Source organism: Symphodus melops (assembly GCF_947650265.1).
Source record: "Symphodus melops genome assembly, chromosome: 12".
Taxonomy (NCBI): domain Eukaryota; kingdom Metazoa; phylum Chordata; class Actinopteri; order Labriformes; family Labridae; genus Symphodus; species Symphodus melops.
Window position 1 is genome coordinate 23,536,761 of NC_136702.1, and position 26,599 is coordinate 23,563,359.

Consider the following 26,599-nt stretch of genomic DNA (forward strand, 5'->3'; position numbering starts at 1 on the left):
AAATCAGGTCGGCTCCTTAAGTTCTTTCCTGACACACTCTCACTGGTGAGCTTCTCCTGACTTTTCTTAACTTTGAATTTTCTTTTCACTGAATCGTATTATTTTCAAACATGATTTTCTTTTCCTTCCTTCACTTGTAACTTAATAACTTAATAGGTCGGGTCGTGGTGGCAGCAACCATGACTTTCCTCTCAGAAGCAATGTTTTCCAGGTCCTACAGGATGATTCTGAAGCATTCCCAGGCTCAACAGGATATATAATCCCTCCAGCAAATTCTGGATCTACCCTGGGGTCTTCTCCTCGTTGGGCATTCTTGGAAAAAGTCTAAAGAGAGGCGTCCAGGAGGCAACTTAATCAGGTGCCCAAACCACCCTGAGCTGGCTCTACGCGATGCAAAGGAATAGCAACTCTCCCCCCAAACGTCTGAACTCCTCATCTTATCTCTGAGCTCAGCTCCCCTCCGGAGGAAACTCATTTTCAGCCGCTTGTATCCTCGATCCCACAGCTTATTAGCACAGTTGAGGGTCGGTTTACTTTGCTGCCGCTTTGTGAATCACTGCAGTATGGATTGGGTTTTTTTTTTGGTTAAAGTGCTCTAAAATATTTGTTTTAGTGAGTTTTAGTGAGGCGTGACCACACGACCCTCGTTATAATTAGTACAGGAATGACATGACTCAAAATACAAGAAAGCCCATTCAGGTTTATTCTCCACAATCGTGTGCAGGATGTGGTGTTTAATGATAATGTGTCCTAAATGAACTAGTTTAGGGGACGGCGGTGGTGCAGAGGTTAGAGCACGCGTCTCCATGTATAGAGGCTATAGACCTCACTCGGGCAGCCCGGGTTCGACCCTGCATGGCCTGTGGCCCCTTTCCCGCAGGTCACTCCCCTCTCTCTCCTTATTTCTGACCCTGTCTCTCTCTAATAAAGGCATAAAAGGCCAAAAATAAATCTTTAAATGAACTAGTTTATGGAAAACTGTGGTGTTAAGTGAATGTCTTATGTTTATTTTTGCCTGGAGTCTCATGGATGAAAGTGATTTTCTATAATGTCGTCTTCAGAGTAAGATACAGTTTTAGATAAACAACTTTCAAGAGGATGCTGAGGGGAAGTAATAGCTTTGCAGCAGAAAGCTCATTATAGAATACTGAATGTTATTGTGGTATTAGGTTTATAGATGTGGGTAGTATGAGGTCTCATTCGTAATCAAAGACGATAAAAAAGAGAAAAGTACCCAGCACTAAGTTCTCTCTCCAAAGTGAGCCAGTCTGAAACAAAATAATGTTCTGCTGACGAGCCCTGACCGTTGGACACCCTGCTGAGGAGGAGCTGGTACATTTTTTTTTATGACAGCGTTCTGCTTTGTCACTCTGCTCAATTTAATAAATGACATTGAATTCTGTCCAGCACCATCCATCTATTTTCTTTTGCCAGACCAGAGAAGGTAGACGGTTTTAAGGCGCCCCCTGGGTTTGTCAGATATGAGAGCAGTTATCAGGTGAACAGGTGTTGCAGCGATGGAAGTGGGCAGTGGAACTGCTTCAGATAGAAGTGATTGTGCCCGAGCTAAAAAGCCTCTGCATGTTTCTAATAAGCTCCAGCAGCAGAAAGCTGCTCAAACTAGGATCAATGTTGGAGATGCTTTTGAAACATGGAGAGGCTTTTTAGGTCGGGTACAATCACCATAACAATAGAACGCTGAAGCTTCAGGATGCACCACATGGTGACCTGCGTGAGCATCCCCTCTCTCTCTCTCTCTCTGCAGTACCCATTTTAAACACTGGGTGTCAGAGTTACATACTCCTCCTTTAAAGTGAAATATGATAAGTCTACATTAAAGCATGAAAGAGCTAAAATGAGGTGACATATTTTCACCATGAGTCACCTTGAATTTCCCTCAGGATCAATAAAGTATCTATCTATCTATCTATCTATCTATCTTGAATTACTTTACAGCCTGAGAGCGTTCATTTCATCTCCTATTCATTCATTCATTTATTCCCCGTGCACCCTTTGTACAACATGAAACAGGTTTCATCTCTTAAATACTGAGGTAGGTGGTCATTATGATTCACATCAAGATGTTTATTTGCCTTTTCAGTGAAGGAACTGGAGATCATTTTCATGCAGAGATTTGTGTAAACAGATCCCAAACAAATTTCATTAATTCAATTTCTCCGACTTAAAATTCATTTATTCAAATTTCAAGGCAAAGTGAGTGATTACTGGTATTATGCTTTGCCTCGACTAATTTTCACGATAATTTATTGAATTAGATTCCATGAATAGGCGGATAAATTATGAATGGAAGGGCAACCTTGTAGAGTGTGAAGCTAGATGATGAATTGCCAATCAGCCGAATGCACCTAAATGTCAAACAAGCATGTCTTTGACTCTCTGCAGGCTGTTTACGGGAGCTAATAAAATGTTTATTAAGTACGTCCCCAGGCGCCACAACATTTATCAGTGTGTGTCAGAGTGTCAATGCTTCTCCTTTAACAAACTGCCAATGCAAAGCAGTGTGGAGATTTCTCGAGGGAGCTGCTTGATTGTAAAGCCACTGTGCTGCTGTCCCAGCTGGATCGATAGTGCGAGTGCATCCACCTCTTTAGGACTGCTTCGACTGCTCATTTTACCTCTCCTGCTTACACCTCGACCAACTCTAAGTACTCCTCCTCAGCTCATGGAACTATCATGGAAGTTAATTAGTCATTTTAATGTTTCTTCCATCTGTGTTTCTGTGTTTTTACACTGTAGGACAGCTGAAGAGAGACTGGACATGTTGGGAGTAGAGAGTTGGGAAATGACTTACAGCAAAGGAACCACTTTGGATTTGAACCCACTGAGTTCAGGATTATTACCTCCGTACATGGGGCGTCATAACCGCTTGAAGTATCTTCGATCCAGAGGTTTACTACCTTAGTTTAAAGCTAAGAAGCTTAAAAGGTGTATATGATGCATCAACGTTAAAACAAGCATTAGAATTGTGTAAATAATAGTAAAAAAATATATATACTTTTATTTTTGAACAGATTTCCCAAATTGATCATTCTTAATCAAGAAAATGTGCAGCAGTCAAAAGTGTTCATGTCAAACTCGTGACTCTTTCATTGTCACTTGTTGTCCTCTTCTCTTTATTCACACTAACTAAAACATGCAGGTTTATAAGTGTGTTTATTTGTGAATGACTGTGTGAGTTTGTGTTCCTTACACTGCAGAAGAAGAAGAAGAAGAAAAAGCAGTGAAATCAACAACAAAGGGTTGGTTTGAAGATATTCTGCACAGTTTTGGGTTGACCTTGGGAGAGGAAATCTGAAACGATTCCTCCAGCGCCCCTCAAGGGAAGCTCCCAGGAAAAGTAAAAGTGCATTGTTTCAACAGAAGCCGGCAGCAGCGCATTCTGAGTCAGACTGGTGAATAGAAGAGTTGGTTTGATATCTAATGAGAACGTATGCATTATTGTTTTGTGTGTTTTGTCTCAAATGTCCAGATTGATTTCAAATGAGTGACGTTCTGTGCTTAGACGGCTTTTAGGATCATGTTAAGAATATAACAGACTGGTACAATCACCTAGCTTACTTTACAGATGATGTCGAGAGTGTCGGGGAATCGTGGGAGTGATTCTCACCGCTACTCACCCTGCAGTGTGCAGTAGGTCAAAATGACCCCAAAGGACGCCAACTTGCCAGCTCCCCAGATAAATTGTCTATTCTACAGTCTATTTGGCCCCTCCAATCATGATAGATAGACAGACAGACAGACAGACAGACAGACAGACAGACAGACAGACAGACATCATTGCTTCTCCATCTCTCCTGCCCCGTCACCACTGTATCCGTCCTCTTTTAAACTGTAGAATAAGAAGTAAAGCCCGGTCTTTTTAGGCTCATTCACTTTGAATTTCACTTTCCCATATTTGTATAAAAACCTGAAAAATGACAACGAAAATCTTCCAAATAATTTTTTCAATCAAAAGTCTGCTGGTTGTTCAAATGTCTCATGTCAAGGTTTTTTTTTTTAATATATACTAAATGAATTTGTGTGAGAGAGAAAAACCCACAGCGACCGAGATGTGCAGAGAAATCCTTTATTTATGAAGCATGTTTTGATATTTGTGTATTTCAGTCATATTGAATCTAATGTGCGAATAAAACAGAGTGAAAATATTGCAATATCACAGCCTGATAGCGTGGTGTTATATATGTAACCAGAGGTCAAAAGCCACAGCATAGACAGAGCAGGCTCAGATTGATGAATTGTACATCAATTCATCAATCTGAGCCTTTCATCAATCTCCTGCAATAACATGAATCCTTTATGCTCTAGTTTTCTGATCTGCGCACAGATAAGACATTCTCCAACATCCTTTCGGAATAAGGTTCAACCCACAAGCCCAGCATGAACTCAAAGCTTTCCATGTGAATTTTATTTAAGGCATCTAATATTTAAAAATCCTCGACCTTCAGATGAATAATTTAATCCTGGTCTGTGTGTGTTAAAAGCTCACGTAAAGCCCCGTTCAGGGTCATCACTAAAAGCACTCAACACAGAGGAAGTCGCCCACATTTTTCTCCCACATATTTATTTAGCTACAGCCAAATACCTGATGCTTTTTTCCCCACCTTTTAATCTCTTTGCTTACATTACACAGAGTACAACATTTTCTCTGGGGGGGTGGGGGGGGTCTCCACCCAGAAAAAAAAAAGGTGTTTCACAAATGCTCGGCATCATCCGTGCTGTTTGCAGAATTTCTCTAATCACTTGGGAATCAGGGAAGCAGGAAGCTGACAATGACAGTAACACAGCATGATGGCTCACGCTGAGAGATCATCAGATCTTTTGTAAATGAGCAGATGGTGAACATCCATCAGAGAAGTGAAGAAAACGACCAATCAGAATCCATTTAGCCGACAAACTGTGATGTAAACAGTATTAGAAAAGACCAGAACTAAAGAAATGGTGGCTGGGGGGCCTCTTAGTTCCTAAAGTGAGGCCACGGAAGAAGTTCCTTAAACTCGTATCACTTCAGATGGCCAGTAGGGGGCAACTTCAAATCAAGGTCGACTAAACTATACAAGTCTACGGAAGAATGAGTCTACTTCTCACTTCAGTTTTTAACTTTGAAAATCATTTCTGTGCAGCTTTAACTTATGTACCGCAATCCTGAAAATTATTTCCAAATTACCCAGTAATTAAGTCGGGTGTATAGTCCATTGAATCAGTCAACAGCTGCCTGCTATGACTATGTGTGTCAGTGAAATCAGTAATCATCAGGTTGATAACATTCTTTGATATTTCCTGCTCACCTCAGTGGCTTGTAATGCCAGACTCTCACCGATATGCTCTCAGGCTGATTTAGGCACAACTCACGAGACTCTCCTCATTTTAAAGTCGGACCTAATTTAAGCCCAATCGGCCGGCGTCAGCTGTGCAGTGTGCACTGAGGCGGGACGGCAGATCAGCGCTCAAACAGCCGCTCCCGATCAGTCGGAGGAATTTCTGACACGTTGGACGGTTTGGTCTAACGTCTGCACACCGTCGCGCAGTGTGAGTGGAGAGCCAAGAGGGGACTCCAGGACTTTTTCCTCCTGATTCTGCCTGCACATGACAGGCAGCATCTGAAATCACCATGGCAACAGCAGGCATGCCATCATTATCTGCCCCCCCCCCCCATGAAATAAACAATGGAATAAATATCTGCAGACCTCCAGGTGACAGGGGACATGATTTACCTGCTTGTTAGCTTGTGTGTGTGTGTGTAGGTGTGTGTGTGTGTGTGTGTGTGTGTGAGAGTGTGAGCATGTTTTTGGGTACTACTAAAACTCTGTCCTGATTTCACTCATAGGTCTACAGTGTGAGCTCATTAACTGTGTGTCTGATCATGCATTCATTATGTCGTACAGTATGAGCTCTCCTGCTTTGTATTTATAAAAGTGTCAAACTGTCAGGACCTGAATGTTTGGAAACTGTTCGTACTTCTTTTAACATCCAGTTATCGTCACTAATGGCTCTCAAATCAAGATGACATCCGGCAAGATGCATCAAAGCTGCCCTCCACAAATCAGTGGGCGGAGTTAAACTGGCAACACGTACGTCCCCTTCTTAAATAAAGTTTCCTAATCTAATCTTGTCAATTCTGTGGAATAGATTATTGAAAACAGACTTTACATAACTCCCTCCAATCCTTGATCTATCCACATGTTCACATAGGCGTCCATATGGAGGAGCGTCTGCAGCTTCACATCGTGTTCCTCAGTCCCCGGAGCGTTTCACCCCTGAGGACAGCAGCAAAGGTCTCACCATCTATACTGCAGGCTCTTCACCACACAGTTTGTAAAGTAGGCCAGATCACTGCAGCAAATTAAGCGCCATCTCAAGCCCCCCCACACATCCTATATTGAAATCTATGTAAATTCATAATAAATCTGGAAAAGCGCCATCAGTGCTGCTGTTGCTCTCCGTGTCTGCAGCTCCCCGGGGGAATCTCGTGCTCGGTGACTGTGAAGCGGTTAAGGAACTCCCCGAGGGATCCCGGGAACTCTGACTCGCACGTAATTACCACAGTGACCGGCACTGAGGAGGAGGCTGTCAGGATGAGGAAGGGCTGCGTAAGTGAGGTTGTTTTAGACCCGTAGAGGAAGGGAAAAAAGTCGACTTAACAGCAGTTGTTTTTCACTTAAGAGTTTTAGGCAAAAAAAACAACTTGTGAACTAATGAATATTTACACAACTTCTGCAAGAACATGCACTGAAGCATTATCCGAACATACCTATACCCCGTTTTCTCGACTTATTAAAGCCGTTATCCTGAGGGAGCAATGCTGCTTATCCCAGGAAAACCAGACCATTCCTGGTGATCATGAAAAAATGACTGAGATGAGCTTATCACAGGAAAACCAGCGTTGTAATACCAAGACAACGTTCCTCGTTTGATCCATGTTCCATATTTTTGGCTTCACTTTTGGTGAGCTGTCATGTTGTGTATCTTTTTATACAGTCTATGGTTTTCTTTTTCATAAAACAGCAAGCCTTAATTTAACATTACTTTGTTTAGGAGTGATGTAATTCTCTTTCCCTCCTTTGCAGCTACACGTTTCTTTTTTTTCTGGAACACAAAAATACCACTGTGAAAATTAAGGCTGCAAGACATTCTGTTGGAAATCTAATTTCCTCTTTTATGTCTCTCCTTAGCGTCTCTGTGAACAGTGAGGCAGAGACGCACATCCCGCCTGCTTCACTTTGAGCTTCACCACAGACACAGATGGGCTCTGCAGGGGGGGGACGTCCAACAGCGAGGGAGAGCGCTCGACAGAGCAGGTGTGACATGAGCACCTCCACCTCTCTGCCTTCGGGCTGCGGCTCTGATTGAAACACGCTCTTGTAGTACCATGGAGCGGTGAGACACAGGTACCGCTTAGTCTGAAGAATTAGTGCCATCAGTGTCCCAGCATCCCGATTAATGAGAACCCGCGGTGCTGAGCCAGGCCGAGGCTGCTCATTTGTTTGCGTACCCATCTCCATTAAAGAGCAATAAGAAGGATTCATGGAGCTCCGTCAGAGCGTGGGGGTGCGCTGGAGAAATCCCCAAAGTAGCTCATCATGCTGTGTAACCTCCGACGAGGTTAAAAAGCCGTGGACATACAGTAAGCAATGAACAAGAAACACTCACACAAGCCTTTTGCTTCTCCTTTAAATCTCTTCACCGCCTTCCTTTTTTCCCCACTTTCCACGTTCCTTTCATCCCGCCGGGAGTGTTTGGAGGCACTGTCTCCTGGCTCTGCTCCTGTTGTGTGTATGTGCCAACGAGGCAAGTAATAAAAGATCATGTCACACACTGCGCTGGGATATGGACGAGATATAATGTGCCATATGGTGCTGAGCTGTTCTGTAGGAGTAATTATAATCATAAACTGAAATACAAAGGGAACAACTGTTACTGCGTTTCATGTTCACATTCATTCATTGTCCTCCTCTTCATGTGCCCAGGTTATGGAAGAAACAAATAACCGAGCAGGCTGTTCTTTTTGGCGTGCACTGTGACGCCGGCGTTATGTTCCTGCAGTTCATTGGAAGGCTGTGAAGAATGCACCAATGTTAGATGTTTCTTTGTTTTTAAAGACTTCAAGCTTGAAAAAGAAACAAAGGCCCAAAGCGCCTTGAGTAACTCTGCAATTGTATTTGGATTTATCGATTCGTACAGCTGACCGGCCTCTGTGTGAATTTGGGGATTTTCATGGTCCAGCAGATATAATAGAATCTGAGGGAGTAGAGGTGCACCAGCACACAAAAAAAAATCCCATTTAGAAACAATTAGCATGTATCATTAGGCAAGCTGAGAGAACAACACCTGAAAGAGGAGCAGGAGGAGGAGAGGTATGAGCAGAAGTGGAGAGAGACAATGAGGGTGATAGTTACGTCGAAAGACATTTGTGTCAAAGAGCCCCGCTCCCCTGCTGCTCTGATGATCTCTGCACGCCGCTGAAGGAAATCACCTCGTGTTTTAATGGTGTTAAATGACTTTATGATCCACTGTCATTACTGTCACGCTATAATTAGTTCCATTTTCTGTCCCAGGTGGCGATAAAAAGTACATAAAAATGCAGACAACACCGATGTGCAGTTTTAAACCGAGTAAAACTTGCATTTAAAATCAGATTAGAATAAAAGCAACGACTGTCATCCAGATTTACGTGTGGCCGAGTAAAGAGCGTCACTCACTTGGAAGCCGTGCAGCACATTTCCAAGTCATCCAAATCAGCCCCTCCCACCTGCCCAGTAGATTCTCCTCACCTGTTCATTACCAGTACACACCTGTTCCCTGTTGCACTGATTAACACCCAGCTCATGTAACCAGTTCACTTTCACTCACCCCTGCCAGATTGTCTCAGTGTGTTCACCGTTATCTCTCTCTTGCTTCTGTCTTAGAAAGTTTATTAATCTTTTGACCTTAGCCTGGATATCAGATGTCACCTCGGCTCCTTTAACTGTTTCTTCTTTTTGTCCTTGTACTTTCTTTGTCAGTAAAGGCTGCTGGGGTTTGTCTCACCGAGTTGTACGATTGGATTTATGACGCCTTGGAACTGTGACAATATGGCCATGCACTTAAAAAAAACTACAATCTTGCTATCCCTGGTGTCCGTTTTGCTCTTGCAGAGTTTTTGCAGTCAAGAAAGCAAGAATAAAAAATCCTGAAAACAAGTTGCACGCTCAACAAGAGGCCTCTGGGGGAACAAAGGTTTTCATCAAAAACATGTCTACGAGTTATTTCAACACGTTTAATACTTTCAGAACACAAGAATTATTGTATAGCATCTTGACTTTCCAACCTGTTTGTGTTCTGTGACGATATCAACCCGTCCAACCTGCTGTTTCTGTGCAGCTGGTAACCCTTTTTTTTTTATTATCTTCAGATTTTTGCATGTTGTGTTTGTAATGCTGCTAGTCTCCGGCACAACAGCTACGTCATGAGAGTGCAGCCTCACAGACACAAATGACTCAGCGTACCTGTGGTGAAGGCTTTTTTGCACCAACTTTGGAGAAACATGACAAAATACCTCTCTTTGCATTGTTTACTGTTAAATATTGCTCAAACCTGTATGGGATTCAGAACTAGACGTGGCTTTCTTATCTGTTATTCAACAGCAAATATGTAAAGTCCACTTACACAGTCAAATTACAGCATAAGGAGATAAGGTAGAGTAATAGGCTCAGTTAGGATTTACTTTCAGTCATCTTTCATTTTGCTCAGCTGAGGAATAATTTTGGTTTCCAGACGACTTTTTGTTTGAACTAATCTACTTTTGTTCTTTGCCTTTATTTGTTAAGATTACTGACGGGGATTGTGGGGAAGAGAGAAAGGAGGTGAGAAGTATGAAATGTTTGCTGATCACGAGGGAGTTGAACCCATCATCAGGCAGAGGACTGAAGCCTCTGTATACCAGGCGCCTGATCTACTGACTGAGTTATACCAGAGACCTGCAGCCGCAGTATTTGATGAAATGGGAGGGAAAAGTGATTTATTATAGCCATAATAAACCTTCTCACCGAGTTCAATACCAAGAAATAACTTTACACCAGTTCTCTGTACCTAAAACATACCCGTGTCAAATAATCCAGCACGGCCACTTTTTGTTTGTTTGTCGTGTTCACCTCAGACGTCATGAGATGGGTGAGGGCCAAAATGAATTACTGCATTTGTAAAGCAATGTGTCCATAACCTGCATTCGTTGTGGAGTTATGCACATGTGCACAAACCTCATTTCAACTCCAACAGTTAGCCGTTAATAGATGTGGAAACAGTCGAAGCAATCATTACAGCTGTCAATGAGACAAAGGATGCAATTCCACCGATAGCGTTGCATCAGCGAGGTTCTCCAGCAGCATCAGAGCAGCTGCCATCACTCACTGCAGGGGCCGAGCAGAGCATCCACGCCAATACACCACCCCGTGGATCTGTGGACCGTCACCCTGGTATCACAGGAACTCTCAGTCTCACAGATTTGTCAGAAATAATTCAACAACAGAGAGTTATTTTTATAAAATTTACTTTAAGTGCTTCACAATTCAGGAGCATTTCTTAAAGCTTTTTTTTCCCCTCAAAATCAACAAAATGAAGTCCGGTGAGGATGTCCTGAAAAGACCCAAAGGATAAGATTTGAGGCTTAATGCAGACACAAAGAAATCCCCATAAGGGCCGACGTTAAAATCTCACCTTCCACAGCGTGGTTAAATATGTTGACAGCCAAGTATATCTGAACAGCTCATTTCTTTATGGTTACATTTCTTTGGAAGTGAGGGAAAGTCAGAACGGTGACTGTCAGAGCTTTTAGAAATACCAAGCTGTGTTCTGTTAAACACTGATTGGGCAGAATTATGAACCAGAGGTCTGCTGCTTCACAAAAAAAAATAATAATAGGTCAGTAGGACTTATTTTTATGAAACTCTAATTTTAATAGATGTTTTGGGGTTGTTTTAAGGTTAACCACATCTTTTACTGTAATGATTCTGTGTTAGTCATACTAATTAGAGCGTTTGTTTACATCCAGTCCACGTTGTGTGGAATAAGATCTACTCTGATAAGTCACCTATATAAAAACCCCAGACTGTAAATAAAGATGGACGACACCTCACTGACATCGTCACCCATTGCTTTCTGGAAGCTTATCCATGGTGGGCGGCCATATTGGAAACAAAATGATTCCTTCAAGCTATCAGTCAACCAAACACCGGGCAGAAAGCTGCAGACGAGGAGACCTTAAGCCTCCTGACAGACCACTACAACACGGCCGCATGCAATCAGTCACACCCCTAACTATGTATAGCTCATATCATTCATAAAATCAAAACCAGCGAGTTATGAAAACATTAACCTCCCATACAGTTTTCACCAACAAACACATTAACTAACCAGACCAGAATCCTTATCTGCACCAGGCATGGACATTTTAATACAGGCTGTATGGGACTTTAAGGTCTTTGGAGCCAGCCTCTAGTGGACACTCAAGGAACTGCAGGTTTTTTTTGCACTTCCTCATTAGCCTAATTTCTCAACACTGCAGGATGCAACCAGATGGAAGCACTAAATAGGTCTATATTTTCTGACTTAAGTCCTATTCAGTAAAATATGCCCTAAATAAGCCACTTCATTAATATAAATGTAGTTTACATTATTAAGTTTATGGATTTTTAATGTATGAACAGACACATTGAATCATTAATCAGGCACAGCAGCGCAAAGAACGCTAAAAATACCTTTTCCAAACTTTTGCCTTTGCCCAGTCTAATGAAACAACTTTAATTATATGTTTGTATGGTGCTTTTGCAAATCTGGAGATGTATAATAAAAGTGTCAAGATCTAGAGAAAAACAAGCGGAAATCGCTTGTTATTAAAGGAAAACAGGGAGAAAAAAAATGTATGGATGCTTGTCCACTCAGGGCTGTAAACGTGTATTTATTGTGGTGGTCAGTATCTAACTGCTACCTTACACTGGTCACGACCTGATGCAACTGTTCGTGGTTCGGAATCACAAGAAGAAAAGCAGAGCTGGTGAAACTTTGGAAATGTTGTCGGGGGTAAAAGAGGAGAAGCATCAATCAGCTGTGCACAAACTCGTTCTCCCCTGGCTGCTTTTACTGTCAGTGTGTCTGATGGCTGTGATTATAAAATATGAACCGAGCTGAGTTCATCATGAGAGGTCCATTTGGATGCGTTCCTCCCACATAGGTCCTAAGAGACACCTTTGTTTAGCTATAACCACATACACAGAGGCAGAGAATAATAAATGACTTATTTGTGAAATATTATCGTGGGGAACACACACACACACACACACACACACACACACACACACACACACACACACACACACACAGTATGATTAATTATGAGTCTTTAATGAGAAGTTCACCAGGACACACACCACTGGAGTGTCAAATTAAACGTATAATGAAAAGCTCTGTGGATTTTATGAAATTCTGAACCTTGATAAGGTCAATTCGGATGCTCTACAGTGAAACTGGCATTTTCACCTGTCAAGTCATCAGCGCCCTGCACGTCTCTGCAGAGCATGTCAATGACGAGGCCGCGCTGAACCCCATTAGACTTCATGCTAATCAAAACTAAAAGTAATCTAGTTTCTGTAATGAGTATTTCGTAGCTTGACCTGTAGTCGGGAAATAATTATGAAATGTGAATATATGCAAACAAACAAACTCATATGTAGGCAGTACACGGCGGCCCACACAAACACACACACGCACGTTTCCATTAACAGGGCATCATCGTTAGAGGTGTTAGTACTGAGGCAGTTTCAGCTAATGTAATCAGGATTCTGGAGCTTGTGTGGGGTCCTAGGAACAAAATAATCTGCTTTTGGTGAAACGTTGAGATTCAGGTGAGTGTGCTTCTCTTTTCCCCAAACAGTTATATAATGATTCACACTGAGATTACCCAAAATGCTTTGAGACATGATGCTTCAGGTGCCCTAAAGCAGCACCAGTCCGAACCTTTTCGTCTTGCGCGACGGTGCCCAGAGTGGGGGTCGTACACGGAAATGACTTACGGCTGTCTTTGTGTAGGCCTGTTTCAATCAGGAGAGACTTCATTAAGTGTTTACAATTATTTATTTCACAGTTTAAGAGCAAACGGCAGAAATCAGCTGATCACATGAGCAGGGAGACGGAGGGCGGGGCTAAATTGAATGAAGAAAAATGTAATAAATGACCTCCCTGCTTGGACTTGCTGAGCTCTATTAGTGCATGTGTGAGGCAGTGTCATATGTTTTATATCTCAACCAGTTCCAGGGACAGTGGGGGCCCAGTCTCTGGCCCCCTTATCACGAGGGTCCAATCGCTCTAGCTCATAGTTTAATGTCCTTTGCTATCTGGACTAAGACGTTTAAACACAGTCTCATGATGATGGAGGCGCAGTTCACACAGAACCTCATTAGACTTCATGCTAATCAACAGTAAAAGTAATCCAGCTTCTGTAATGAACACATAAATGTCGTAGCTTGACCTGAAGTCAGGAAATAATTATGCAATGTGGATACAGTATATGCAAACAAACAAACTCATGTAGGCAGTACACAGCGAGCCACACAAACACACACATGCACATTTCCATTAACAGGGCATCATCGTGGGAGTTAGAGGTAATAGTACTGAGGCAGTTTCACATAATGTAATCAGGATTCTTTATGTCGTTTGGAGCTCATGTGGGGTCCCAAGAACAAAATAATCTGCTTTTGGTGAAATGTTTGCGATATTATATTTAATTGAATGCGTTTGTTTCCAGTGTAGTGCCGCTCTTTATATGCCTCAACAACCTCCAGGGATCCTCGCCTACTTCTTGCACCTTTACTCCGAGAGTCCCCTCACATAGGTTTTTGAAAACCCATTGCATTAGATCGTTTTTAAAAAAAAAGAAAATGTTATGCAATCCAGACAAAGAAGTTCTAACACAGCTTTATGATGATGGACGGAAAAGCAATGTTTTTCATCCAGGATTTAAACTTGACGTGAAACCGAAGGTCTGTTCAAGTCCAACAAAGTTCCCTGCACAGAGTGTTAACATCTGCGAGGGTAAATTAACTCAAAACTCTCGGGGGGGAAAGGCTCAGATTAAATGCAGTTCATCAGTTTGCAAGAAATTGACACGCAAGAGTACTAATCAGTCACTGACCTGGCATTTTCCACCATTACTGATGAAAAGCACTCAAGACCTGCCTGTTAGGGAAGGCAGGTGGAGAGAGCCTGGGTGGTGTGGCTGAGGTGCTGGAGCTTGGAGGTTGAAGCGACTGAAAGAAGAAAAGAAAAAAATCACTAAAAAAAAAGAGAAAGGAGAAACTGGCGTGAGAGCAGGAGTCCAGCTCGTATCGTGCCAAACTGAAGCGAGCAGGTCGTATTTTGAAGTGTAGGGTCATGCAGTCTTGTTTGAAAAGTTAAGAGTGAGAACAGATTGGCTGTAAATAATCTGTGAGGGTGTAATATCGCTGCTTTATACGTCTCTCAATGGAAAAGTGACCAGGGGTCCATGTCAAAAACATAATGGGGTCCTATAAATCCGTTTTTGTTCAGCCTTCAAACGAAGAAACCCACAAACCAGCTCGCAGGCCTTCACGCTGTCACACGCCAAGTTTCAATTCAAATGACGGCACAGCGTTCAGATGCATTACTCTGAAGGGCGGAGAAAAGCTTACACGATCGTCGTAAAGGTGCGTCTCGACTTTATTAGATCTGTGGAGAGGATGCATATTTTGAAATGGAAAAATAAGTTCCTCCTTAACATGAGAGCCTGCAGTGTGTCCTTGTTCCAGCCATGAGTGAATGTTTAATTTGAATAGAACAGACCTTCACACGTCCTTTTCTTTAGACAGGTGCGTATAGGAGAGCAATGTGTCAAATACTTAGACTCCCGCACAATGTCGAACTTGCATACAAACATTTTGGTGATCAGTCACCGTTTGCCTGATGAAGGTCTCGTATACCAAACGTTGTAATTATTTAAACAAGTCAAGAAAAAGGAACACTAACTAAAGCAGAAAGCCGTAAAGTAATTCCTGAAAAAACAGACGTAAATTTCCTGATGTATTTCTGAAGATTCCTGCCAAACCTTCTAGAAATGTCCCCCTAAGTCCACATTTTTACGAGTTAAAAGTATGTTTAAATCAAGACCACCACCGAGTGTCACAGACAGAGGTAAAAAAAACAGGGGAGGAAGACCTAATTGCAGTAAAAACAAAAAGGTGTATTCAAACAAAAAAGCAAAACAAAAACTTACTCAAAATAATAAATCCAAAAACGTCCAGAAAGGCACGAGGAGAAAAATCCAAAACCAAATAAATCCAGGGAGCAGAGTGAACACATGACAGGTTCAGACGAGGCATGACACTCACACAGACAGACTACAGACAGACTACACCAACAAAAGACAATGGACAGACACAGAGGGGGACAATGACAGAGACTAAGACATGAGGTAATCAGACACAGGTGAGACTAATCAGACAGGTGAGGACAATCAACACAGGCAGGAAACACAAGACCAGAACACTGAGGACAAGTACAAAGTAAAACCCAACACTGACACCACCTGAACCAGATACTACAAAATAAAACAGGAAACACTAAAGACTAGACTTAAAACACAGGAAATAAACTAACGGGCAACACAGGAGGACACAAGGAAACACACTCAAGACTAAAATAAACAAGACTAGGAAACATTAAAACACAGAAGGGAAACAATCAACTCGAGGAAACAAACAGAATGCTAAGGAAAGAATGAAAACAAGACAAAACACAGAACCAAACCATGACACTGAGAGGCTATTCACCATGTTGTCACTTTGATTTAAAGGAAAACGCGTCTTTCTGAAATAACAAATAACTGATTTTGATTTTTATCCTCCGGTCTGTAACTTTCAAAAAACGAGCACGATTTTGGAAAAAAAGCTTCCTCTCCATTCTCTGTATTCACTCCGCCCCTCCCCTCTATGCTCTCTCAAAAGCCCCGCCCCTCACTTACATGCACTAGCACCATTGGTCCAGAAGCGGATTTCAGTTCATGCTTTGAGTGTGGGCTCGTGCATGCACGGGCTCGAGAGGCTTGATTGGTTAATGAAACAACGAACCGTCGATCTGACATCGGTGGAAGTGTTTACAGGTTTACAGCTGCTACAGGTGACAGACTTTCTCCGTTCCTTATGTCAGAACTCTGGTCTTGGGTGTGTCTTGTTTTTGTGGTCTTGAACACATCACTTTCTGAAGTTATTAAAAAAGATCAAACCCTAATCAAACCCTCGCTGCAGTGAAACTTGCGGAGTTGATTCATATCTCTCATGCAGCCTAACAGCCTGATGCTGAACCAACAGCCTGTCACCAGCAGCTGAAGCCGCGTGTCGTCAGCTCCGAAGCAGCAGCAGCTCCAGTCTTCCATCAGTGTCACACAGGATGTGGTAAAGCAGCGCGCTGCTGTGCACCCAGAAGAGTCCTGACACTGCTGACAACCCAACACAAGATCAGTGTAGGAACATAAATAAGTCGGGAGAAAATACTTCCAGCTGTAAAAGAAGCTTCGCGGGGAGAGGTGATGTTACAGTTTGACTCATGAGACAAAATGGATTAAGAACAAATCTGCACTTCAAGGTGAACACGACGCACACAAGCACACGTTTTAAGAAGGATGTGATGATTCAGGTTGGAGGTTTGTGTTTGTTCTCCTGCAGGTATGTGAGTGGCTTCTCCTTCTGACTCCACTATAAGAAGCTGGTCTTCTCTCCATCATGTCCGGTAGTGTCTCTGCATGCTCCCTGTAGCTGAGCTCATAATCCCATTTGATATTTATTGATTTAAGGTTTGCACGTTTTGTTCTTACCTTTGTTTCTCATATCTGCAGATACGCCGGTGTGCCTCCTGCTACTTCAGTTTCCTGAGTGATCAGGTGGGTTGTTTTCCGGCCTGCAGCCAGCTCCCTGCCTTCCCTGCCTGCTTGTTTGAAACTTTAAAACTACTGTTGGACTTTTTAAGTGCAGTGTCAGTCTCTGTACTTTGGGGTCCAACTAACTGAGAAGACTTAACAAAAGAGCTCCAAACCTTTTAAAGGATAAAGGAGTCTGTGCTTTATGAATCTCTTAATATTCGACATGTTTCACTTGAAGGTTTTCCTCATTGACCGGTGGAGTCACAAATGTGCTGCTGGAGATCCCAGTGTTCACCCGGAACGATGTTAAATTCTATTCACTTACTTTGACTCTGAATTAAACAATGAAACTCTACTGAAACATGTTTTGGAGGAACATTTGGAGCACAGCTGGCTGTCAAACTTTCGAGGTGCAGAGTAATGTTTCATCTCATCTTGGAAAGTGGAAATTCCAAGATTGCAGTCGGATACATCATCCTCAACGCTCTCTGACGTCTGAACTCTGATAGTCGGAGGGACTTCAGTAACCCGAGCTCAAAATCCACAACAATAAAGTATAAGCTGCACATTTTAGTGCTTGTTAGCAACTGAGGTAGATTTTATTGTGATTAGATCAAACTGAACACACTCACAAGTAAACTATCCTGTAGTGTTGTTAGAGCCTCCTGTTACCTAACCCAACAGAGTAAGTACAGTACAAGCAGTAATCTTACACGCCACGTCCTGCGCTGAACTGCAGCGATGAGCCCATGCAGGAGGCGGGGCATCTACTAACATTACTGACTCCGCCTTTAATGCATATATTAAAGGTTGGAGTGTGGGTAAGCACAACAAATACCCAGCAGGAATGAGATGTGAATCATGTAGTGGTAAAAATATCAATGAAGTCAAGAGGAGATCTGAAAGCGTCATACAGAGTAAAATCAGTGAGCAGGAAGACTTCCTGAAAGACAACCGTCCTTGTGTAGGTGTCTGAGGATTGGACAAACACAAGAGACACCCCCATCCGACTTTGACTTAAAGGAAAAAAAAAAACAAGAGGATGCGTGATGTGTTCTTACAAACCTGTTTTTCAGGACTTTGAATAATAGTTGTTGTTCTGGAGAGAGACGCCTCGATCCTGCGCTCCTTTAGTCTAAATAAGATGTAACACCCATGTAATTATATATAGAACCATATAATGACATGTAATGGACCAGGCTGTAGCTTTGTAGCGGATCCTTGAAGAATAGAGCTCCCTTTGAACACATCACTCGAGGCCGTGATACTTGAAATGATTATTCGAATGGAGCGTAAGAGAGGGAAGGCAGGAGATGACAGACTGTGATCTAAGAGAGCGTCCGGCTCGGTGTTAGGGATACTGAATGCTGCATTAGTTTGAGAGCTCGGGGAGGCTTTTTTTTTTTTTTTTTTTTTTAGTTAATGGACGAGTGTTTCATGTTTCTGCAGGAGTTCGTACTGGTCAGTGGGAATATGAGGCTCATTTTACTGATGTGGGGAAGGAAAAAAAACACACTTTGATGTGGCTTCACGTTCAAGCACAAATTCAGCCTGAGTCAATAAAAACACTTTCAACATTTTACTGTGTGTCGGGTTGCTATGAGACATGCAGCTGCCAGATAGTGTCTGCATATCACTTTAAAAAGAGTTAGCTGTGTGAGTGCTTCTTTGTTTTTGTCAAAGCATCCTTGAGCAAGAGACGGTTAGAGGGGGCAGCACTTTGCATTTTAGTTACTGTTAAGTATGTGGAAAAACAACCTCGTCAATTTGATGCAATTTGTGAAATAGTCGAGAAAATCAGATGCACAGAATCATGTACAAGGACACATTTGTTTTTTATTGAGACATGAGTCGACTAAGAGCATCAAACAGGCTGTTTAGGAAACCACCCGCAACATATTATTATCCAACCAATCTGTACTGCATACTGACCTGACGCTTTGCATTGTGGGAAACGTTACGACTGGTCTGATGCACACTGTAAGAGACCCATCTATTCCTGCAGGGGGCTCCAGAGGCTCATCGGCAGCAGCCGCCATGCTGGAAATGCTGTCTCAACCTCACTGTCAAGCTAACGACAGGCTGAGAGCTGCAGCTGAGGCGGGTTTTAAGCCTCACTACATGGCGTCCACCTGTCAATCAGATCAGCCTCACTCCTAACTATGGATAACACGTCGTTCAGAAAATCAAAACTGCTGCTTTAGCAAAAAATTCCCCCCCCCCCCCCATACAGCGTGTGCCAGTGATGACAATCACTAAGCAGACCTGTATGGTTTTTGTAACAGGCTTGAACATGCTTTAGTTTAGCTCGTGGTCGTTCTGAGGACAAAGGATAAATACACAGACGGTTAACAGTCCGGCTGGAGCTCAATCACAAAGGACTGAAGGAAATCTGCACACGACGGAGAGAAATGTTACAACAAGACGACTTCGACAACCATTTAAAACATAAACATGCATTCAGTGAGTAACTGTCCCTTTGGAGTCTATACTGTATAGCTCATTTTTATTATATTTAAATGGTGCCGTGTTGCAGACGTTCAGAAGTTCACACAGTCATCTTCAGCGAGCTCATTTTCTAAAAAATCAGTCTAATAATTTCAATCAAGCTGTTCATGAGTTCAGTGCAAAATGAATAAAACACGCCAAACATTAGTGTTTCAATCAGAGATTTAGACCGTGTCATCACTTTCTCCTGCGCTCCATCACGCCTTTATTGCTCCCAAGATATTTCTATTGCTCCTGCTGGATTCTCCAGCAAGTTTCCAAATGCCAAGATAAATCTGAGAAATGATGAAAAGCTTCATTTTCACGGCAATAACGGTTCCACTCAGGCAATAATGAGCCAACTGCAGGCTTGCTGCATTTGCATATGTAGTATCATCTACTGCTTCTGTCTTTATTTGCGTCATTCTTCAGCCCTAACACAGCAGCAGGAGCATTAAGCCGACTCTTAGCTATTAAGCAATACTGCAGACCTTCCTGTTTATTGTTGTTACTGCTTGCTTTCTTGTCTCATTTGTGTTTTGTGTCTGTGTCACTGACAGTTTATGTAAGTCTATTAAAATGTCATCAACAGGGACAAAGATGGCTTTCTACACTAGAATTTTTCTTTTTTTGGTCGTTTTATTTTCTAAATACCGCGTCACAACTAATTAGATTAAACCTAATTAAATCCAGATTTTGCATGATTAGATTAAAGGAGTCTACTTTGCATTCTGAACCTCTTTAATTGCTCTGCTTTTATCCTCACAGGATCGTATATAAACACACACAGGCACCTAAATGCCGGTGCCATTAAATGAACTGTAGAGCCAACAAAGAGACAAAGTAAACAGTGCAGCCTGACGTGACCTGCTGGCTTTAGAGGGAACGCTCGGGATGATCAGAAGCTGCTCCGACTGAACACGGACCAAATCCCCACTGGAGAGCTGCACAACATTTGTTACTCTGTTTGTTTCTTGAAAATCAGGGCGAGACTCCCGTGGATGTTTGGGAGCAACATTGGCAACTAAACAAAGGGAATAAAAAACAGATCTTAGGATCTTTCAGAGGCATGAATATACAGTTATTTCTAATGCCAGACAAAGTGAACACGTTTCTAAAAAGACTTCCAGCATGTGATGCAGAATATCAAACATGTCAGAGGTCTGATTGTATTCACCAGTTCATTTTAAACTGGTACTACTCATTTTTTAACATGATTTATCCATCATATAAGAATTCTTAATGATCATAACGTTCTTTCAAACCTCTGCAGACGACATAAAATGCAGCAGCTGTTCATCTCCTTTCTCTGGCTCCCAGTTTCTGCTCGTATTAAATTTAAAACTCTGCTGCTCGCTTACAAAACAGAGACAAAACGGCTCCTCCTTCAGGTCTAAACTCCCTCCCTTCACCCACCACGCTCTGAAAGGCATCCGACCCAACCTTCACAACAGGATCCTAAAACGCAGACTCTTCTCATCTATCGCCCCCTGGTGGACGAACAAACTCCATTCGATCTGCCGAGTCCCTTTACGCCTTTAAGAAAAAGCTAAAGACCCAACTCTTTAATGACACTTTGGATGAAGATAATAATGATGATGAGGGTGGTTTTGTTTGATGCCGATTAGAACCCTCTAGAACAGCTGTCTTTGTTGTGCTCGGCCTCGGGTCACTTCCTGTCAGCACCTGTGTGTCCAATCACACTTAGACCTGTTTGTTTGAACTTCCTGACGTTGTTTCTTCTTCTCTTGATCCTCACTTCTTGTGTTGGACTTTATGAAGTTTGGATAAAAGCGTCTGGAAAAGTAGGATTGTATAATTTTCTGTTCTCATTTCTGTGTTGTTTACATCTCTGTGCTCTGTGATCACATAAACACCTGCCTTCCCTCTCCTGTTAGTCTCAGGCATGTTGTTTGCTTTCTGACTGTAGCACCTCTCCCATGAGAAAAACATTCTGATCAGTTAAATACCTTAAACGCCTTCTTAGTGAATGAATTACAATAAAATGAATTTGAGTTATCTGATGTAAAGATGGAGCTGAAGGAGGCGTTTGATTTTTTTCTACACCTTCATTAAAATCGTAAACAGGTGGGGAGTGCAATTCAGGAAAACACGGCTGTGCATCCTGCAAAAACTGGGCAGAGGAGCAAAAAAAACAAAAAACAGAGAGAAGTCATGTGACTTTTTAAAAAGGATATAACCAGCGTTTGGATTCTTATTGCTGCCTCACACGTGACTCTTAAACTCTCAAATCTTCTTTCTCCTGCTAACATAAATCACTAGCTGCTCTTACAAATCTGTGCCTGTGCACTCCCAATCGTTGGCTTGCTTAAATTTGTTTTGTGCTCTTAAATCTTTTGTCGCCATTTCACCTTCAAAGAGCAACAGAGAGATTTAACAGAAGCCCGGAGCTTAGCTTATTTATGCATCCAATAAAGAATGAATAAAACTGCTCAGTGAAAAAAACAAATCACTTTTTGACATTTGCGTGGATTTTAATCTCCAGAAAACGCTCATTACAATGGGAAGTTAAAAACGAGCAGATATAACACCTTGCACGGTGATAGATTAACATAAACCTTTTTTGAAAATGGCCTTTGCTTGACTCCGAATTTGAAATGAGGAAAAAATCACATTTCAGCGTGAGGTCAAAGCCAACAGGCTTAAAGGCTTTCTGTGAGAAAAGGTCCCACATATGGAAATGTGGGTAAAATCTGATTACCTCAGAGTGTTCTTGTCTCTCATCCAGCCTATCTGGAGGCCTATCTTATTTCCTCTCTCCCTGAATAAACAGCCCATATCTCTGGCAAAGAGCCACGATTGATTGAAACCGCACAGCCTCACTGCTCTGCCTCCTGTGACAGCATTCAATCCACCCCGACGACCCCGAACACTTCATACACGTTTAACCCGCACATGGTCTGACCGTGAACTCATGGTTTAAGAACAACAATTAGATTTGCATTTTTTCTGCATTATTTAAACTCATTTTTCGACCATGCTGTTTAGGAATTTTCTAATCGAAGCGTTGAAAGAAAAAAATCGATGAGGCACATAATCTGCTCTCCTGAGTTTCTTTAGGAAATACATCTGTGAGTATGAGTATACCTGGTTCCCTTGTGTCTCCTCCCCCTTTGTCGGTCTTATGGTGCGTTCATGTGGCATCAGAAACATCGGAAACACGAGGCTAGAGTTGTAAAATGAACATGAACGCCGGCTCAAGTTGGAACTCAGAAACTGGGAAATAATTAGTTGCCCGTCTTGACGACTTGACGTCATCACACTGCGGGTCAAATATGTTTAGTTAATGTTTACATACTTCATTAACTCACGTATTGCACATTGACTTTTTGCAATATAACTTGTAACATCGACAGTGTTTTCTGCTGTTGTTACAAAAATCTGACTTCTGGACTGAAATCACATGAATCCTCTTTCTGCTGTCGACTGTACGCTTCTGAGGGATCGTTGATGTTTGATCTTTAAGTAAGTTCATGTCGTGCTCAGAGGAAGGGGCTTGGGGTGAAACTTGCAGTCTCACCAGTTTGCTCCAAGCTTTGCATGTTCTGGTTTCAAACTTAGCTACGAGTGCCAAATGTCAGCCCTGGTCATGTGGTATTTTGTCTTTGTACAATAAAAAGAGGTGGAAAAGTGCTGTCCATGTTAATGAACAATCACAGAGGTTATAGGCAAAGTGGAATGAGATGAATCATATAAAGGTGAATGACCTAAATGTGAATGACCTACCAATAAAACCAGTCAACTCAATTTAGGCAATGACACAAAAAGTAATCGTTCACACTGCGGGTAGTGTCTTTCTGACCACATCTCATTTTAGTTCAAGCCTTGTTCAGTGTTCTCATCAGCCTCCAGCAGTGCCATATGATGCACATGGAGGAAAGTTTAGATTAGAGCAGGCTGGGGGAAAGGGCAGCAAAGCCTGACTTGTTTAGATGGAACTGTGTTCAATTTCCTGTGACTTTTTCAGGTCGCACCGGGTGACACGTTTAACACCTGCATCCATCACACCCTTCGTGTTCTATTAAATGCCATGCCGGCTTGTGTGTGGGTGGGGCTCCGCTCCCAGTGTGCACACATGTACAACTCCAGTTTGTATGAATATGTGTAATAACCATTTGTTCCTCTACATTTAGTTTCTCTGATTAAACTGAGTGGAAACGTCCCATTGTGGGTTTAATCTCTCTCTCTCTCTCTCTCTCTCTCTCTCTCTCTCTCTCTCTCTCTCTCTCTCTCTCTCTCTCTCTCTCTCTCTCTCTCTCTCTCTCTCTCTCTCTCTCTCTCTCTCTCTCTCTCTCTCTCTCTCTCTCTCTCGTTGGGTAACTTCAGAGCAGAAACATTGAAATAGCCAATAAACCCTGTCAACAGCTTCTGTATTGCAGCTTTTCTCTCTCTGTTCACATTTGCTGTTTTCTGCAGACGCTGCGTCCTTCCACACGACGGCGTGTCTAAGTCCATCACATCAACACGGCAAGACGCATCCTGTCCGAGAAAGCCTCAATGAACTTCCAGAAACTGAATGAGGAATCAGATAAACTGCATCCAACCTCTAATGTTTAAAGTGATCAGATTGTGACAGAGGGACAGAGCTCATGCTTTTAATCAGATACTCTCAGATTAAGTGACTGATATAGAAACCCACATTTAACCATGTGTAGGACAGTGTGCTCTCACAGAAATCCTTGAAATAACAAATGAAAAAGTAGTTTTGAAACATGAAATCCATTATTAAATTCACTTTAAAGTCTTATTAAGTGGAATAAAAAAACAGCACATTAAAGGGATACTTCACCCATTTACATGAAGCTTTGTATCATTAGAAACATGGTAGCAGTGTTGAATGGTCGTGAATCCAGCCCTCATTTTGCCCTGAGACGAGAGAAATATGTTTTTCTTCATGTGATGCAAAAAGCGTCATATTGCATCACATAAAGAAAACTTCCAACACTACTACCATGTTTCTAATGATACACAGCTTCATGCAAATGGGTGAAGTATCCCTTTAAAAGAGGGGGGGGGGGGGTTCACACAAACGCCGAGGGTCCAGCGTGAAACTGAACACAAACGTTGACTTATTTCATCACTAATGTAAAATCAACAAACAGTTTAACTTAAAGGCAGGGCCGCCCCCTCCCCTCTGTGCTCCCTTTGCAGATCGAATCTGGCTCAGCAAATACTTTGCTTTAAGTCTTGAAGGATTTGTGAAATGTTGAAATGGAACATCTTGTGGTTCATTGATCAGTTGTTTGAAACACTGCACAGCTTTTCCTCCCCTCTCTATTATTTGTTACAAGCTCGCATCATCCACTCACCGTCTGTGCAGAAGTGTCCTCAGAGGAGATTGCTCATCAGCTCTGCCGCCTTGCTCGTGTCTCTGTGGTCACAACAGAAGCCTTTGAACCACTGACACTTGTATCACAACCTGAGATCAGTCTGTGAGACACTCAGGCTTTAAAATCCATCTCCAAACAGCGGCCCTGACATCGCTCTCCTGCTGCTGCCCTCGCCTCGCTCCTTATTAGCTGCAAGAAGCATCCTCAAAGAAATCCCCGGGTCACAGACAAGGTTATTTACCACACCTGTCACCTGGTTAACAGGCTTCAGTCGTCGCCACGATAACTCTGATTCACCAGATATAAGGAGGGAGCTTCCAGGGGCTCTGCTGCAATCTGTAATTGTGATTCTTACCGTGTGGTACGGCGCCGTGCAGGCGCCGTACCGTGTGGTACGGCGCCTGCACCGTGTCCTGCCGTAAGACTCTGCAGCGCATCGTGAGAGTAGCTGAGAAGATCATTGGTGTCTCTCTTCCCCCCCTTCTGGACATTTACAACACACGTCTCACCCGCAAAGCCACCAGGATTGCAGGTGACCCCACCCACCCGTCCTACAGCCTCTTCAGCCTGCTGCCATCTGGGAAGAGACTGCGGAGTCTCCGTGCTCGAACCAGCAGGCTCAAGAACAGTCTATTCCACCAGGCTGTCAGGAGTCTCAACTCCCTCCCTGCCCTCCCCCCCTTTCGTCCACTCATCCCCTTTCCTGCCCCTGCCCCCATCCCCCCTCCGCCTCCTCCACCCTCTGCCCTCAGTTCTCTACCCTCCTTCATCCCTCTGCCCCCTCTGCCCTCCATCCCCATCACTACCCTCCCTCACCCCTCTGCCCCCCATCCCCCCCCCCCCCCTTCATCCTGCCACAGTCTGCCCCTACAGGACCTGGCATCACCCCCCTCCTCCACCCCCCGCATGCTCCAATAATTCACGCACCCTAAAAACTCTGCACAGCCGTTATTGAACTGTATTGACTATGCTATTGCACTATTGCACACTACCTCACTTTAACGTTGTATCTTTAATCTGCACTCTGTTTATATTGTTAATACTGAAATCTATCTACCTCATAGTAATTTTGCTACTTGCACTTGCACTATTGCACACTACCTAACTTTAACCTCGTATTTTTAATCTGCACTCTGTCTATATTGTTAATACTGTAATTTATCTACCTCATAGTAATTTGCTATTTGCACTACTGCACACTACCTCACTTTAACTTCGTATTTTAATCTGCACTCTGTTTATATTGTTAATACTGTAATTTATCTACCTCATAGTAATTTATCCACATTCTACCTCAAAGCGTAACACTCACAAGTGCCTTGTCTGTCTATTGTCTGTTGTTCGTTATTTGTTGTCCAAATGTCTTTAGTTAAGTTATTTGTTGTCTGTTGTTCGTTATTTGTTGTCCAAATGTCTTTAGTTAAGTTATTTGTTGTCTGTTGTTCGTTATTTGTTGTCCAAATGTCTTTAGTTAAGTTATTTGTTGTCTGTTGTTCGTTATTTGTTGTCCAAATGTCTTTAGTTAAGTTATTTGTTGTACAGTATTGCTAGTTTTTCTTTAGTGCTCTTTTATGCACTGCAGGTTTGCACTGGGGGGGGGGGGGAATGCAATTTCATCTGTGCTGTATGTTTAACATGTGGCATATTTGACAAATAAAGAACCTTGAACCTTGAACCTTGAACCTTATTGGAAATCAAATAATGTCCAACTTCGAGGTAAATCAATAATAATGAATGTATTGGATGACCAAAATCTGTCCTGATCAATTGGTTCTGCTGGAGGAATGTTTCGCCTTGGCTTCTTACAATGAAAACATGCAGTTAGACGATTTGGCTGAAC

General features: G+C 42.6%; 1 protein-coding gene across 3 annotated transcripts in view; it reads right to left on the bottom strand.

The window, feature by feature from the left end:
- LOC306832396 (uncharacterized protein) overlaps positions 1–15,424 on the bottom strand; it is a 35,408-nt gene extending 19,984 nt beyond the window's left edge. For all 3 annotated transcript variants that reach the window (XR_013780221.1, XR_013780222.1, XM_079357050.1), the window contains exons 1-2: positions 15,281–15,424; positions 14,183–14,297 (exon numbers count right to left, since the gene is read on the bottom strand). Coding sequence is in view for 1 of the 3 variants with exons in the window: in XM_079357050.1 (XP_079213176.1) it covers positions 14,183–14,189 (7 nt within the window). In the remaining 2 variants the exon portion in view is untranslated. The remainder of the gene's footprint in view (positions 1–14,182; positions 14,298–15,280) is intronic.
- Positions 15,425–26,599: the final 11,175 nt, after the last annotated feature.